Source organism: Miniopterus natalensis, chromosome 16 (assembly GCF_054644295.1).
Source record: "Miniopterus natalensis isolate mMinNat1 chromosome 16, mMinNat1.hap1, whole genome shotgun sequence".
In the NCBI taxonomy this organism is placed as follows: domain Eukaryota; kingdom Metazoa; phylum Chordata; class Mammalia; order Chiroptera; family Miniopteridae; genus Miniopterus; species Miniopterus natalensis.
Window position 1 is genome coordinate 6,186,093 of NC_142096.1, and position 15,956 is coordinate 6,202,048.

Here is a 15,956-nt window from a genome sequence, read left to right on the forward strand (position 1 = left end):
GCGAGGGCCTCCCAACGTGAGAGGCTCTTACCCTCCTCACTCTCACTGTGGGGAGCATTCTACAGAAAGGCGCGTAGGTCCCGCGGTGGGTGCCCCTGGAAGCCATGTAGGGGCCCTAGCGCTTGGGCTCAGCGCCCAGAGCGCGGGCCCGCGGACTGAGCGTCGGGGGTTGGACTCTGGCCCAGGCTGTCTGGGTTCGTTGCAAGCTCAGTCCCCCGCCCGGCCGCACCTGCAGGAGGCGAGCAATCCATGCGTCTCTCTCACATTGATGTTTCTCTCTCTCTCTCCCTTGCACTCTCTCAGAAAAGCAATGGGAAAAAAATAGCCTCAGGTAAGGATTAAAATAAAGCAGGGGACCCAGTGAACCAAGACAATCCAGATGTCCCTCAGAAGCAGCTTGGGTTTCCAGCTGCAGACCCCCTGCAAAGGTGAATCGAACCGTTTTTTTCTCACTGGCTTTTCTTTCCAAATTCATTTGCTTTTAGTTTTCCAAGAACCATAAACTGTGGCTATTTTCTATGTTCTCAGGGCCCCCGGGTAGACAACATAGCTTGATTTCAGAGCAGACGTAGGCTAGGAAACCTTGGCGCCGAGTGTGCTGAGTCCAGAGAAACGATATACACAGGTCCAAATTTGAAGAGAAAATGGATTTCTTTAGGTTTCAAATACTGTGATAGATATAAAGCAAAAATAAAACCCTATTGCAGCCCGGCCGGGCGTGGCTCAGTGGTTGAGCATCGACCTATGATCCAGGAGATGGCGGCTGATTCCTGGTCAGGACACATGCCGGGCTGTGGGCTCCATGGGGGGGGGGGGGGGGGGCAGGACAGGAGGCAGCCGATCAATGACTCTCATCATTGATGTTTCTCTCTCCCTCTCCTTTCCTCTCTATGAAATCAATAAAGATAGATAGATAGATATATTTTTTTAATATTGCAGTTAAAAAAGTAAAAATAATGTAGGGGAATATTCACTTAAAAATGTTTCCAGAGATAAGTCCAAAAAGCAGGCTACAAACAGAATGGCCCCTTTTGGGTTAGAAGTACAGATATACACAGGATATGACATAAACTCAAATTCACTGACAATGATTAAGCTCCGACTATGTGCCAGTCACTGGTCTGGGTACCGGAAATCCCAAGATGAGTAAGGCACATTGCTGATGGCCAAAATATTTATGCTCTAGTTTAGCCTGCCTGTGGAGGAAAAAGCAGGAAACTCCGCTGTGTTTTCCTGGAAAAATTAAAAATTAACTGGGAAGATGAAGTTAAATCTCTCAAACTGGTCTGTGGAAGGCGAGCGGCTGGGGCCGGGAATGAGAGGTGCAGCCGAAGGCCCCCGCGGCGGGGTGAAGGTGGGAAAGCAGGGCGGCCTGCGCGGAAGACGCGGTGAACGGAGGGAAGAAGAAACCTGCTTCTCCGGCTAATTAAATGTTACTAACAACTGGTTAAGTTTTGAAATAAATTTTAGTAACTGCATTTTCTCCTAAGTAAAATACCTGCTGTGAAAGAATCCAACAAATGTAAACGTTGTAAACCCAACTGAAATGTCAGTCTTTGAGAAAACACCGGTACCGGGCAGGTGGGTTTTTGCTCCGGGAAGGAATACACGGGCCCGAGGGACAGCGGCCGCCACCCCATCCCCTCGCTGAAGTGGGAGTGACTGATGTCGCTGCCCTCGGGCCAGGCTTTGCGGGAAAACGAGAAAAGGAAAGGGTGGGAGGGAAGGCAGGGGTCTGAGAAAGGGCCAAAAGGCGAAAACAAAATTATGTGACGGAGAGGGGGCGGCTGTTGCACTGCCCCAGCACAGACATCAAATGATCTGAAACACGTCAACTGAGAAATGCTTTTCTACGTCAAAACCAGCGATGGAGACGATCTTCTGCGCTCCCGGAGGAACGGTTCACCTGGGATCCCGCGGGCACCTGCCATTTCGGTTTCTCTCCAACCCTCTGCCCCCGGGGAGACGTGTTCCTTTCCACCGTCTTCATTAACCAGAAAGACAAACCTCGTGAAACTTCGAGGAACTGTAAACGTGCTTTGTGTTCCTGAAAAATGGAAACAGCTGAGGGCGAAACAGGAATTCCAGTCCGCAGCACAGCAGGCAAAAAACCCCCGCTTTTCCGCCACCGCTCCATCCGGGTACCTCGGCCCCGCCCAAGGCCTGAAGGGAGGAGGGCGGAGACTCCGCTTGCGTCACAGGCTAGCGCCGGAAGTTGACTGTGACGGAAGTTGGCTGCGCCACCTCGAAGCGCCATAGCCTTTTGGAGTCTCAGCGTTGAGGAGTTAGTGGGTGCTACGGAAGTCCGGAGATTGCCTGGTTGCAATTTTGCGGTGGGTATTTAGGCCGAAACTGGAAAGACACTCGGGGATTAAAGGTCCGGTGTGGGGTTTGAGTTGGGAGAGGCTGGGAATAGAGTCGATGCTGTTAGCCCATTGCCTGGTTTCTTTCAGCTTAGTTGTTTACCTATTGGGAGTTATTTCATTATTCTTCCCATATCTTCGGGTCGCATGTTTCCCTGTTGAGATCATTTTTTTGGCTATCTCCTGCTAAAGTTTGGAGAAATGGAACTTTTGTGCTGAGAACGCGAGCTTTGCAGTCAGTTTTTAATTCCTCTGCCTGCTCATAATCCTGCGCGTATTAATTTCTCTCGGCTCGGGTTTCTTCATCTGTAAAATAAGAGTAAGTAATACTTCCTAGGGTTGTTGCAAAGGTTATAATAAAGTAACAGGTATAAATGAAGTAACGTGAAGTTTTTATTATCGTGTCCAGTTTGGGGGGTAAGTGCGCCATATGTTGTGGGGGGTTTTGTTGTTTATTTCGTCCTTTAGGCCTATGCATAGTGTTTGAAAAAGTACAGATTAGGAATTGAAAACCTTTTAGCTTTCCCTGAGAAAAATGAGGGTGTTTGGATTTGTGATACTCAGTATTTCAATCTGGTTTCAGGGACTAACAATGGACACCCAAAAGGACGTCCAGCCCCCAAAGCAGCAGCCGATGATATATATCTGTGGAGGTAAGAGTAGCACTTACATAAAGACTATTTTCTTTAAGTTTTTAAAATTATTTGGCTTAAATGAGTCACTCATCTTTAAAGTTATAAAGCAGAACACTTTAGCAACCATAAAAATGCTCTCAAGATTTAATTTTCTCTCCAGGAAAAGTGCTTGCCCAAACTCTGTTCTTTCCCTCTTAATATATTGGTAATAAGCCCTGGCTGGTGTGGCTCAGCGGTTAGAGCGTTGCCTGCGGCCAAAGGGTCTCAGATTGGATTCCGGGGGCATCCATGTTTCTCTCCCTCTTCTCTCCCTCTCTCTCTGTTCACCCCTCCCTTCCCCTCTAAAAATCAATGGGGAAAAAATATCCTCCAGTTAGGATTAACAAAAAAATACATGTTGGTAATAAAAACATAGCCTTGAGGTAGAGTGTATTTTAGTGATTTGGATGAAAAGTATTGTTCAGATAATTCGCTTATCTGTAATATTTCCCTTTTAGATAATTAATGTATTTTCTTTTCTAGAATGTCACACAGAAAATGAAATAAAATCCAGGGATCCAATCAGATGCAGAGAATGTGGATACAGAATAATGTACAAGAAAAGGACCAAAAGATGTATCCTTTTAACTATGCTTTCTTAATAAGAGGGAGGGGGAAGTTAAGAATAATGCTTAGGTCGATAGTCAAAGACTAATTTCTAGTAAAAATGGTAGTAACTTTTGGATTACTTACAACAAAAAATACATGATCAGCATTTTCATGGACCAGTATGCCATTGTATAGTCGTATACTATATAATCTTAATACTACTTGATTTTGGTTCTCGTAAGTCTAATTTTCAGGGATTCTATATTTAACTACTCATTCGTGACCCTGAGTTTATGGATAAACTAAATTATAAAAGGAGAAATACAAGCATTATGTATGTATGCTACCAAGTGAAAAAGTGAGGCTTCCAAATTAGTTGAAAGACTGAAGAAATTGTATAATAACTGACAATATTTTTAAAATCAGTAAGTTATCACCTATAACATTGCTAAAGTGTTTTCTGGTGCATTAGTCTTTTGTATCATGGAAAAACAGCTAATAAAAACTGAAATGGTTTTTAAAAAAAATTTATTTCTAGTTGTCATAATGATGAATTCCATACTTTTGTTCATTTTAGATTAAATAACAAGCTAGCTTATTGTAAAGAGAAAGTGACTTGGAAGTATTAAGTCTTTTATATAACTTTTAAATACTTTTTGTCCTTAACTCAGTTTAATACAGTGGTGGTTTTTGATGCTCGATGAAACATGGAATTCAGAAGAATATCTTTGTTCGCATTTGGATTTGCTGTTAATGTTGTATAGCTTTTGATTAGTGTACTTATCTTTATTAATGCAACTATAAACACAGTTTCAGCTTAAAAACAATAATGTATTTAGGTATATATTAATAGTTTATATAAATAAATTATTTTTTGTTCAATTACATGATATGTGATATAATTTTATTGTATACGTCATCTGACATGATGAAGGTTAAAACTGCTTCCCCAAACCACACTTTTAATTAAAACCTAGAGTTATTGGGGTCCTTGTTAAAAATAAAGTTCTCTGGGGCTCTCTATAGGTCTGATTAAGTCCATTCCTTGGAAACCACTGTTTTATATTATCAACTGTTTGTAAAGTCTCCTGCCTCATTTTGTATGGAGTATAGCACTGCACTTACTGTCAGTGTGCATACATCGTTTTTCATTTGTTGCTTGAAGTAGGCCTTCCTGTATTTTTTTTTCTTTTCTTTTTTAATGCCACTGACCAGAATTGAACCATGATTTTCTGGATCATAGGTCAGTGCTCAACTGCTGAGCCACGCTGGCTGAGCTAACATTTCTTTTAACTTCAGCTTCACTGTCAAAGTGGAAGAATTAAATGATGGTCATTACAGTGCTTTTGAGACTCTGAAGCTATCTTAAGAGATTTAAGGTATGAAAAATTCAAAAATAGTATATGAAATCAGAAATGACCAGTCCTAAGGAATAATAAATGTCTCTTGTTAGTTGGCAGTGTGAAGCTGCCCAGACCAGGGCTTTTGTTCGCTGGGAGTTTCTTTATTACTGCTTCGATTTCATCAGTTGTAATCCGCCTATTCAGGTTTTCTGATTCTTCCTGATTCAGTTTTACATGGTTTTGCTCATATGTGGAATCTAATAAACAAAATAGACTGAGGAACAAAATAGATCCAGAGACATAGAAGCCTGGAACAGACTGATGAATCTCAGTGGGAAGGCGGGGTGGGGGAGTGGGTGGGGAGAGATTAATCAAAGAATTTATGTACATATATGCATAACCCCTGGACACAGACAATGGTGTGGTGAAGGCCTGGGGGGGGAGGGTGTAGGGAGGTGGATGCAGGATGGAGAGGATCAATGGGGGAAAAAAGGGGAAATATCTGTAATACTTTCAACAATAAAGATAAATTTAAAAAATAAAAATCTAACATTGAACTTAATCTTTCTCATCTTTTGTTTTATTTTTGTTTGTTTGTTTTATTCTCTGCTCTGTAAAGATTTATCACTACTTCCTAATTCATCTATTGGGTTTTTCACTTCTGGTATAATATTTTGAATTTCTAAGCTTATTTTTTTTTGCATATACATCTCCTTGTTTCTTGGATACAATGCCCTCTCTCAATGAAGACCACAGAGGATTAAGAGTGAAAAGAAAATTACAGGGCATATGGAATTACAGCTCTTTCCCTGAACATTTAAAGGATTTCTTATGCTGGGAGTAAAATATGAAGCTATAGTAGGCGGAGTGTCTTAGACTTAGGACACAATTTTGAATGACTGGAGTGAGGTGTGAAGTGGCCTTAGGTACCTCGGGGCAGGTGATCTCCGTTGCCCGTTCTCCAACCAAGAATTTAGTAAACCTCCTAAGGATTACACGCAAATTTCATCTCCAGTGCCAGCAATGGAAATAATTGTGTGTGTGTGTGTATATATATATGTATATATAGTCATATTTTGAGCATTAGGATTTTTACCATCATCAGTGCCTGCTCACAGACTGTAGGTCAGTAATTTGAGTGCGAGGGGGGAAGAGAAATACATCTCTTGAACGCCTATTACGCGCCACGCACTGTAGTAGGTGTTTCACATGTTACCTATTTGAACTAGACTGAAGTTATAAAAGGAAATAAATGTCCCCACCAACGACGTTCAGTTTTGTCTTACCTGAATTGCAGTGTATCCTTCGCGTGCAGCGCAGGCCGGCGTCTGACTCGCCCAGCCCGGGACGGGTCGGACGCCCCGGGGAAGCGGGGACCCGGCCTGCGGGCGCTCTGCAGGGGGCGGCAGCGGATCTGGGCTGCAGCGCGGGGTCCTGGCGTTTCACCGCGTTTCTGTGACTCAGTAGGAGCGGCTATCGACGTACTATCCGAAAGAGCAGCGTTTCACCTCGTGTGAAAGGGAGGGAGCTCGCACCGCTCCCGCCCGCTTTCTCCGCGGATGGTCCGGGAAGCCGGCGCCTTCCAATCAGCGGGACGGCGGGGCGGGGCGGGGCGGGGCGGGGCGATCGTCCCGCGGGGGCCCTAGTCCCGCCCCCGGCGCTCGGCCGCAGCCCCGGCGCTCGCGCGGGCGTTGCGCGCGCCCCTGGCTCGGCGCCGCGGCGGGCGCAGCGGGTCTCGATCGCTCGGCGCGGGGTCTGCGCGGCAGGTGAGCCAGTGCCTGCCCCGGGGTCAGGTATCAGCCTCCGCGCCGGGTGGACGGCGGACGCGGAGGAGCGAAGCCCCGTGCGGCTCGAGGGGCGAGCGAGAGTGGGGAGCATCCTTCCCGGTCGGGGGAAACAAACCCGGGGGGCCTTTTGTTTCCGAGGAAGTCGGGGCGGGGTCGCAGCACGGGGGTTCCTGGTGACCAAAGCCAGGGAGTGGGGGACAATCTCATAGAGTCCTAAAGGGCCCCCCGACCGTTGCGGGAGAGCTCGCGGATCGCCGCGGGTCCCTCCACCCTCTCGGGCCGCGCTGTACATAGAAACCGTTGCTAGGGCTGGAGGATGCCGTTTCCTCCCCGCCTCCGGCTGCAGGGGGCGCTCTGCCCTGAGGATGCGCGAAAGAATGCTCAGGGGGACGACGTGGGGGGGCAGAAAACGGGGTGTCCGCGCTCCTGCTCATCCCAGTTCCCCCTGGAGGTAGTAAAGGACGCCGAGTCGGAAATACAGTAAGTGCATGGGGATCAGGATGATGGAGAAGACGTTAAATCCAACCACGACCAGAGGTTTTCCTAATCAGAGACAAAAATTCAAACATGAATCTTTGCGTTCTAAAGAGAGCAAATAAAGTATAACTTGTATTTTAGAACTTGGGGAGTAATGTTTTGTGGTCTTACCAGGGTATCCGACCAAAAATGGTAGTTTTCAAAAAGAATTCTCAGAGAAATGTTAAAACACTGTTCAGAATGTAAGAGATGTCTATCACTTCAAATGTTTCCCACTATATTTTATTCAAATCATAAAATTTCAGGGGTTGCCAAATACCTTCAATTTAAGGTAATCTACTTTAATCTCATTAGATGTTTAAATCTCTCCCATCAAAGATCCTCCAGATCTTTGGGAAATTATCCTAAGGCAACCCATTCTGTTCTGGGCAACATCAATAATTTAAAAATTCTTTATGTTGCTTTCCTGTAACTTCCACCCCTAAAGTTATCCTTGTGATGGGAGACATTCATCACACTGGACCCTGCCGGTACAGTGTGACAGCCACAATCTCACTTCTTGGCTGTATCTCATCCAAATGCTGACACACTGTTACCTATATTCTATACCCAAGTTAAAGCCAGCAGGATATGGAGGTGAGGCTGACAGAGCACCCTCTTTTTCTGCAGAGGTCGATACATGACCAGATGCCTAGAGGGCAGGCATGAAGGAAATACTTCAAATGAATTAGACCCATTGCTGCTACTTATTTTAAAATTTATCACCCAATGTTTTAGGGCTGTGATTTAAAAACAAACAAACAAACAAACACTGACAATGACTCACAATAAGAAATATATTTTTCTTTCCAACATGTGCACTTACATGTACACATCTTGTTAAAAATATATATATATTTTTAGTTGATCTCAGAGAGAAAGGAAAAGGGAGAAAGAAAAGTCGATGTGAGAAACATACATCGGTTGCCTCCCACACGCACGCACCCTGACCGGGGATCAGGCCCACAACCTGGGTATGTGCCCTGATTCAGATTTGAACTGGTGACCTTTTGGTGCACAGTAGGACACTCAACCAACTGATGTGTCTCTCTTGCATCAGTGGTTCTCTCTCTCTCTCCCTTCCATTCTCTCTGAAAAGCAATGGAAAAAATATCCTTGGGTGAGGATTCAAAAATAAAATAACACTTTCATTAGTTTCTCTCATATATACTTTCTTCTAGAAGCCCAAACCCCTTTTCCTTTGTCTAATTACTCCTCCACAATTTATCACCCTTTGTTAAAATGGTATATAGGCCCTCACGCAGAATAGTTTCTTTGGGTTTTCACTTTTTTGGGAAGCCCCCATGTGCATGTTAACATAAGAAACATTCAGACCTGTGAAGAATTTTTATGACTTTACTTGAGCCAAATTGTGGACAAATGCTCGGAAGCAGATTCTCTAGGGATTGAGATAATGCTCCGGAGAATGGCAATTTTGCACCAGGTAAATCAGGGAAACCAGGGACATTGAATAAGAAGTAGAAAGATTTTACGTAGGTGGGTACAGTAAACAGTCACAATTAACACAACAGTGAGAAGATTTATGGTCCCCTCTCTAGTGCAACGTTGGGCCCTGAGAGGTCTGGAAAAAGGGGATTTTACGCTTACATTCCAAAGGAATGTTACGGTAGATGCAAAAGACAATAGGTGGCTTAATTAAGGTAAAGATTGACCTTTGTCAGGGGAGATATCGGCCCAGGGCATCACAACCTACCATAAACTTTTAGTTAAAAAATGTTTTAATTTCAGACCATCCTTTGTGGTTACTTTAGGTCTCTGAGTTTGCAAGGCCTTCCCTGAGCTAGTCGGGTTAGCATGTGGCCCCTTTCGTCCACATGCATATAAAATAAACCTTTTTTCTGTTAATGTGTATTCTGTCAGTTTAATTCACAGGGCCTCAGTTACTGAACTTCACTAGGTAGAAGAAAAGTGTTGTTTTTTACCTTCTCTATGGCACCAAAACGTGCTTAGTCATTGAATTTCAACATTGCTTAAGTGAAGACTAAGTGAGATAATCCATAATGGTACATAATAATTTAGCTCCGTGAATGTTAGCTGTTGTTATGAGGGAGCGAGAGTTTAAAATCAGTAGCCTTCCTCCTTGGAAAAATCACTCCATCTCCTTTTCTCTAGAAATGGAAAATAATTATTATAGAAGTACCTAGATGGCTGCTGCTATCCAAATTGAGTATTATAGCCCGGCCGGGCATGGCTCAGCAGCTGAGCATCGACCTAGGATCCAGGAGATCGAGTTCAATTCCTGGTCAGGGCACATGCCCGGGTTGTGGCCTCGATCCCCAGTCGGAGGCAGCTGATCAACGACGACTATCATCATTGATGTTTCTATCTCTCTCTTCCCTTCTCCCTTCCTCTCTCTGAAATCAATAAAGATATATTTTTTTAAAAAAACAAAACACACACAAATTGAGTATTATATACATTGGATTCATAACTGTTTTCCTATACTATATTTCAGACATGACGGCCAAAGGTTGTCCATCATTGTTTGGCTTTGGAACAACAAAAACATTCAACATTCCCGTTGAACACTTGGATTTCAAGTATATTGAAAAATGTTCAGACGTCAAACACTTGGAAAAAATTCTTTGTGTGCTTAGGTAAGCATTTAAAAATCATTTCATGTTTCAGTTTGTCAATTTTAATTTTGTTGTTCTTGCCTTCTAAAAGTCGACGCTGCATTAGAAACATTGGAGGAAGTCTTCAAATATTGAGATTGTCTATTGTATTTTTCTGTATTAGGTTCCAAAATAGTGGTTTTGATCCTGTGGTTAGTTTGGCGCGTTCTGGCTGGGTCTACTTCCAGCATGCAACTTAGGCTAATTAGTACTGGGCATTTTTCTAGCTTCTTCCACATTGTCGAGGAAAAAGTAGCTTTGAGAGTAGCCAGTAGGAGGTAAGGTTAGCTCACCAACCTACACTGATAAGGGTATTTGGTTAATCCCATCTTGGTGACTGGCTCACTTCGAGCTGGTCTTTTGGAGGACGGTGGGGAAGCGAGGAGGTAGGAATCGAAAGCAGGGAATCAGGGCCTTCTCTGGTTAAGAACTCCATGGTTGTGATTCTTAAACTTGAATATACACCTGGTTGCTAAAAATTCAAATTTGAGGGTCCCTTTCCCAGAAATTCTGCTTTGGGAAATCTGGGGTGGAGCCCAGGAATCTGTGTTTTTAACAAGCACCTGGCTGATTGACATGAAGGTGGTCAAGGGAACCCACTTCAAGAAACATTGTCCTGTGTCACCTGTTTCGGGTTTCTTGAGGGCCTCTCCCTTGGAGAGTAGCCCGATGTTGCAGAAGCACTTATGGAGGGTCACATCAGTACTATTCCTTTCTGCTCTGCGGTGGCTCTCCTTGCTTCTCTGACCACTTATCTTACCACTGTGGCCTTTGCTTGTCCTCTCATTACCTTTAGTGTCATGTGCTCCCTAAACTCCCTGCTTGCCCCTCCTGCCACCTCCTGCGGGGCAACCCTGAGATCTCCGCAGAACTCCTGGGCCCCATGGAGCCCAGTTTGCAAACCACTGGTCTGTATGATCTCTAAGCAAAGTGGTAACTGTGAAATTCTGAAATATTTTAAAGGTCTGGTGAGGAAGGATACTATCCCGAACTTACAGAGTTTTGTGAAAAGCGCCTTCAAGGACTGGCTCCTGCAAGTAGGGCTTTGAGGAAAGACAAGCCTGCAGCGACACCGTCCAGTTTCACAGCAGGAGAGTGGGAAAAAATTGATGGCGATATCAAGGTACATAAAGTAACACCAGTTTCTGTGACACTGTCGTGTTGTATGTATGTCTACTTCACTTATCTGAAATCGTAGGTTCTTTTGTCAGTGAAGGGCTTTTTAATGGTAATTACTTAGGAAGTACTGGTCGCTTCTGCACCCCGGAGAATATTGTGAATGTGTGTGTGCGTGCAGGCAGAGAGAACGGCCCATCAATGGTCCCCTGAAGAAAGCGCCCGGCCCATAGGGACCGTGGATGAGGTGCAGTCTCTCTAATGCCCGGTTACTGACTTCCAGTTGGTGTGTTTTCCTTCATTTGCTCGCTTCCTCTCAGAGTTGGGTATCAGAAATTAAAAAAGAAGAAAATGAAATGCATTTTCATGAACCTGGAACATTTGTGGCAAAGGAAGAAAATCTGCCTCCAGTCCGTGGCTCCAACAGTTGTCCTCAAGCTGCCAAGGTAGGCCTTTGGGTGCGGGTGCGGCTGGCGGGGCGAAGGGCGTTTGGTGGGACAGCTGTCCTGCTTTCATCAGTGTAGCCGGAGAGTGACATCCTCCCGGCCCGCGGGGCGTGCTTTTCAGCTGCTCTGTGCTACTACCTTCAGGAGGATTCCCCAATGCCTAGGTTTTAAAAGAATCAGTGATAGTTTAGTATCTTTTTATTACGGGGAAATCACTAATAATCACTTTTCACACAGGTGAGTTTTTAAATTTTATGTACGTACTTAAAGTCCCGTAGATTTCTCCGAGAATTAACTACAACTTTAAAATCCTTTTTAAGCCTGCTATATATTATTATGTTAATCACTTTAATACTGGAGTTGTTATAACTTCAAAAGTACCTATTTTCTTATTCATTCAATTTGTGTATCTTACTCCAATACTTCACATTGCATCTATAGTAAAACCTGTTAATCTAATATTAAATATATCTCATACAGTATGTTTTTATTCTTTTAGGAAAAATATTCTAAAAGTAGTCCAGCTAAAAAGAAAATTCCAAGGGATTATGCAGAGTGGGATAAGTATGTCTTCTATTTCTTTATGTAAAACTTGTCACTGAAAAATTCTCTATCACAAAATACTGTAATAAGTTCTTAATTATTATAAATCTAAACATGTCAAGAATAGCAAGGTACTTCAGTAGAGTACTCAGAATGTATGGTCTAAGCATTTTTTTAAAATCGTTCATTGATTTTTAGAGAAAGAGAGAGGGAGAGAGAGAAACATCGGTTGGCAGCCTCCTGCACACCCGCTACCAGGGGGATGGAGCCCGCAACCCAGGCGTGTACCAGGAATTGAACGAGCAACCTTTCGGTGCACGGGAAGATGCCCAACCCACTGAGCCACCCCAGCCAGGGCGGTCTAAGCAGTCTTGATCTTGTTTCTCACTAAATAAAAATCTTCTGCATCCTTTTGTCTAGAAGAGCAACTGAAAATAACTAATATAATCCTTATACCTATCCAAAATTTAAAAAGAACAACAATTTTTAATTCAGAGAAATTTGTCACAATTTTAATTACAAAGTTCTGAACAGTTTAGATCTGATTGAAGTTTTAAGTTCTCACTAAATTACATGGTTTCTAAGAAAGAATACAGAAGACTTGTAATACTAACTGTCATGCATTTTTGGACTGTGTGGCAGGGGTGGGAAGCGGCTGGCCTGCGGGCTGTATAAGGCCTGCAAAATCGTCTGGTCTGGCCCTGCCGAGGCCTCGCCAAAGAGAAGGCATTCCAGCCATCACACAGGAGTGAGTTAATTAAATGTTTGACCAAATACAACAAGCTAATTTTTAAACTGATGATTTTGCATGGCCTGCCAATGATGTTATAAATATCCAAATGGCCCTTGGCAGAAAAAAGATTCCCCACCCCTCCTTTAAAGGCACAATGATATAAATACAAGGATATCAATAATATATTTTATTGTATTGTACTTTTTTCCAGTTTTTATTCTTTCTTTTAAGGTTTGACGTGGAAAAGGAATGTTCAAAAATTGATGAAGATTACAAAGAAAAAACTCTAATAAACAACAAGTCCCATTTGTCTAAAATTGAGACAAGATTAGACACAGCAGGTAACTGGGGAGATGGAAGAACAATTTAGTAATCTTTTAAGTTTTTAAAATCATAATAAAAGCTGTCAAACTAGAAGACTTTCTCTTTAAGTGCTGCAAATTTTCATTAGAAGTTTATACATTTTCTCCTAAAGTTGACCACTTCTAACAAGTTCAGATCTATCCTTTACTTAATTTTGTAGGAATAACAGTTATACTTCTTAAACTTAGTAAGACTTAAAAATACAAACCTATTTTTTTTACTGTAATTCATTTGTTTTTCACTTATTTTTTCAAATCCTCTTTTTACTTCAAATCCCTCAAATTTATTTTCTTTTTGCCTCAAAACAAAATGATGGAGCAGTTTGTTTTCATTTGAAGTCCATAGGCTTATAGCAGCTTTAAAGAGAAACAAAACCAATTATAAAAGATCTAAAACCTCAAAAATTGTGAATGATTTTTTAAAAAGGAAAGAAACATTACTAAACATAGGGAATCTTTTATTTTCTTTTAACTATTTTACAAACTTCTGCTTCTGTTAAAATAAGCATCCTTGGATTTAAAATTTTTTAAATATTCTGTTAAGTTGTATTGTTACTTAAAGCAGCTAACATTTGTTTTAGGCCTGACTAAGAAAGAAACGGATTTTCTTGCTACTCGTGAAAGAGAAAAAGGAAATGAAGCTTTCAACTCTGGAGATTATGAAGAGGCTGTGAAATATTACACAAGGCGAGGAGATTTTTGTTGTGGTTTAAACTGGCTATGACGAAAATGACAGTGTTTAAATTTAATTGTTGAAATGACACAAATAAGCTAAATGGTCTATGTCAGTATCACTCAAGATACTGTATTTGTGGTTTATCATAAACTCACTTGTTTGCCTTGTTTTTTTCAATACTTTTCTCAGAGCTCCCACCCACCCCTACTTTTGACAGAGATCCTAACTTTCCCATTTTATAGAGAAAATAGAAGCCATCTAAAAGGAACTCAACAGACAGTCCAAATAGCATATACCTGATCCTAGTACTTGTGGCACTGCCTCTCACCACAGGGCCTTTACATATGCTGGGCCCTCTGTCTAAAAATACTCTTCCCTCCTCTCATTATCTAATTAATTCTAACTTATCCTTCATATTTCAGCTCATGCCTCATTTCTTTGGAGAAATCTTCCCTGACCTCCCAGACTAGGTTAAATCTTTACCCTAATCCATCCCCCACTATCACCCTCCCTCCCCCAATTTATAGTCTTTTATAGCAATCTTATCTCTTCTTTGTAGCACTTGCTAGAAGTACAGTTTAAGTTTGTGTGATTTGATACTAACTGGACTGCAAGCTCTGACTGACTTATTTTACTCAGCATAATACCCTTTAGGTCCATCCATGCTGTCGAAAAGGGGAAGATGTCATTCTTTTTTATGGATGAGCAATATTTCATTTATCACAGCTTTTTAATCCACTTGTCTACTGATGGGCACTTGGGCTGCTACCATATCTTGGTATTGTAAATCACACTGCAATAAACATAGGGGCGCATATATTCTTTCCAATTAGTGTTTTGGGTTTCTTGGGATAAAATCCCAGATGTGGAGCCACTGTCTCAAAACATTAAAAGTGGAACTGTCTTTATATTCATCTCTGATGAGCTGATTAGTGAACTGACACTTTTGTGACTTTTCATTTTCATTTTCTGTTCCTCTCTGTATTAAAAAAATTCAGTGCACCAATCCCCTTACCTTTCCTATAAGTAGGAAATCAGTCTTTCCAAATCAGTTTTTTTAAGCAAGTCAGGTAGGTTTTAAATTCTATTATTTTGTGCTCATTCCCTTAATCTAGCAGCATTTGCTCTCTTCAAATCTGTATCCCTCATTTCACTGATGCCTCTGTTTCCCTCGATTTAATTCATTTGATTAAATTGCAATAATTTTCTTAGAGTTAAATCTACTTTTATATTGCAAACTAATTTTTGCCAGTTAACACCATAACAACTTAAAAATAAAAGATATTAGTTGTGGTTGGTTGCTCCATATTTTTGTGCTAGGAAATTGTCCCCAAAGAGTAAAAAATAAATGTTTGATGTTAACTAAATTGGGTTTTTGTTTTGTTTTGTTTTCTTAAAAATATATTTTTGTTGATTTCAGAGATAGGAAAGGAAAGGGAGAGAGAGAAAATCAGTGATGAGAGAGACTCATTGATCGGCTGCCTCCTACTGGGAATTGAGCCCGAAACCTGGGCATGTGCCCTGATCGGGAATCAAACCTCAATCTCCTGGATCATAGGTTGATGCTCAACCACTGAGCCACGCCAGGCGGGCTAAATTGTTGTTTTAGGAGAGCTATGGTTACGTACATTCCCATGTCACCTCTAAAGCTTGAGTCAACTTTAAACCTCTTAACTGGATATTTAAGCATCTAAATATTGATTTAGTATGTTTATAGAATTATATTTTATTCGTTTTGATGGTGCAGCTATATTAGTTTGCTAGGGCTGCCATAACAAAGACCAGACTGGGTTGCTTAAACAACCCGGAGCTTTATTTTCCTCCAGTTCTGGAGGCTAGAAGTCTGATATTGAGGTGTTGGCAGGGTTGGTTTCTTTTGAGGCCGCTCTTCTTGGTTGTTTTCTCTGTGTCTTTAAGTGGTCTTTCCTCTGTGTGTATCCGTATTCTGATCTGCTCCTCTTGTAAGGACAATAGTCATATTGAATTAGGGTCCACTTTCATGACCGCATGTTAACTTAATCACATCTTTAAAGACTATCGCCAATTCTAAGTTACATTATGAGGTACTGGGGTTAGGACTTCAACATGTAAGTTTGGTTGGGTGGGGGGCCACACTTCTGCCCAAACACCGGCTATAACTGTTTTATTTACAACTTTAGCTGCGTTTCTCTGTCTTGTATTTAGCACTGGCGTGCTTGTTGCCAATGAGTGT

At 42.1% G+C, this 15,956-nt stretch overlaps 2 protein-coding genes across 3 annotated transcripts in view; both read left to right on the forward strand.

Annotated features, from left to right (window-relative positions):
- Positions 1-2,229: 2,229 nt before the first annotated feature.
- POLR2K (RNA polymerase II, I and III subunit K) lies at positions 2,230-5,491 on the forward strand. Of its 2 annotated transcripts, XM_016198492.2 has the most exons (4): positions 2,230-2,333; positions 2,947-3,016; positions 3,521-3,613; positions 4,268-5,491. In XM_016198492.2, exons 2-4 carry the CDS (start codon positions 2,956-2,958, stop codon positions 4,288-4,290), a joined length of 177 nt encoding a protein of 58 aa, XP_016053978.1. In that variant the 5' UTR covers positions 2,230-2,333; positions 2,947-2,955; the 3' UTR covers positions 4,291-5,491. The 2 variants fall into 2 exon arrangements, with proteins under 2 accessions (XP_016053978.1, XP_016053977.1); XM_016198491.2 differs by lacking the exon at positions 2,230-2,333 and having other exon boundaries at positions 2,353-3,016.
- A 1,170-nt stretch (positions 5,492-6,661) lies between these two features.
- Positions 6,662-15,956, forward strand: part of SPAG1 (sperm associated antigen 1) — a 28,654-nt gene continuing 19,359 nt past the window's right edge. The window contains exons 1-7 of the mRNA XM_087825155.1: positions 6,662-6,695; positions 9,709-9,850; positions 10,832-10,991; positions 11,305-11,430; positions 11,930-11,994; positions 12,938-13,047; positions 13,650-13,755. Coding sequence (XP_087681281.1) covers positions 9,711-9,850; positions 10,832-10,991; positions 11,305-11,430; positions 11,930-11,994; positions 12,938-13,047; positions 13,650-13,755 — 707 coding nt within the window. The 5' untranslated portion in view covers positions 6,662-6,695; positions 9,709-9,710. The remainder of the gene's footprint in view (positions 6,696-9,708; positions 9,851-10,831; positions 10,992-11,304; positions 11,431-11,929; positions 11,995-12,937; positions 13,048-13,649; positions 13,756-15,956) is intronic.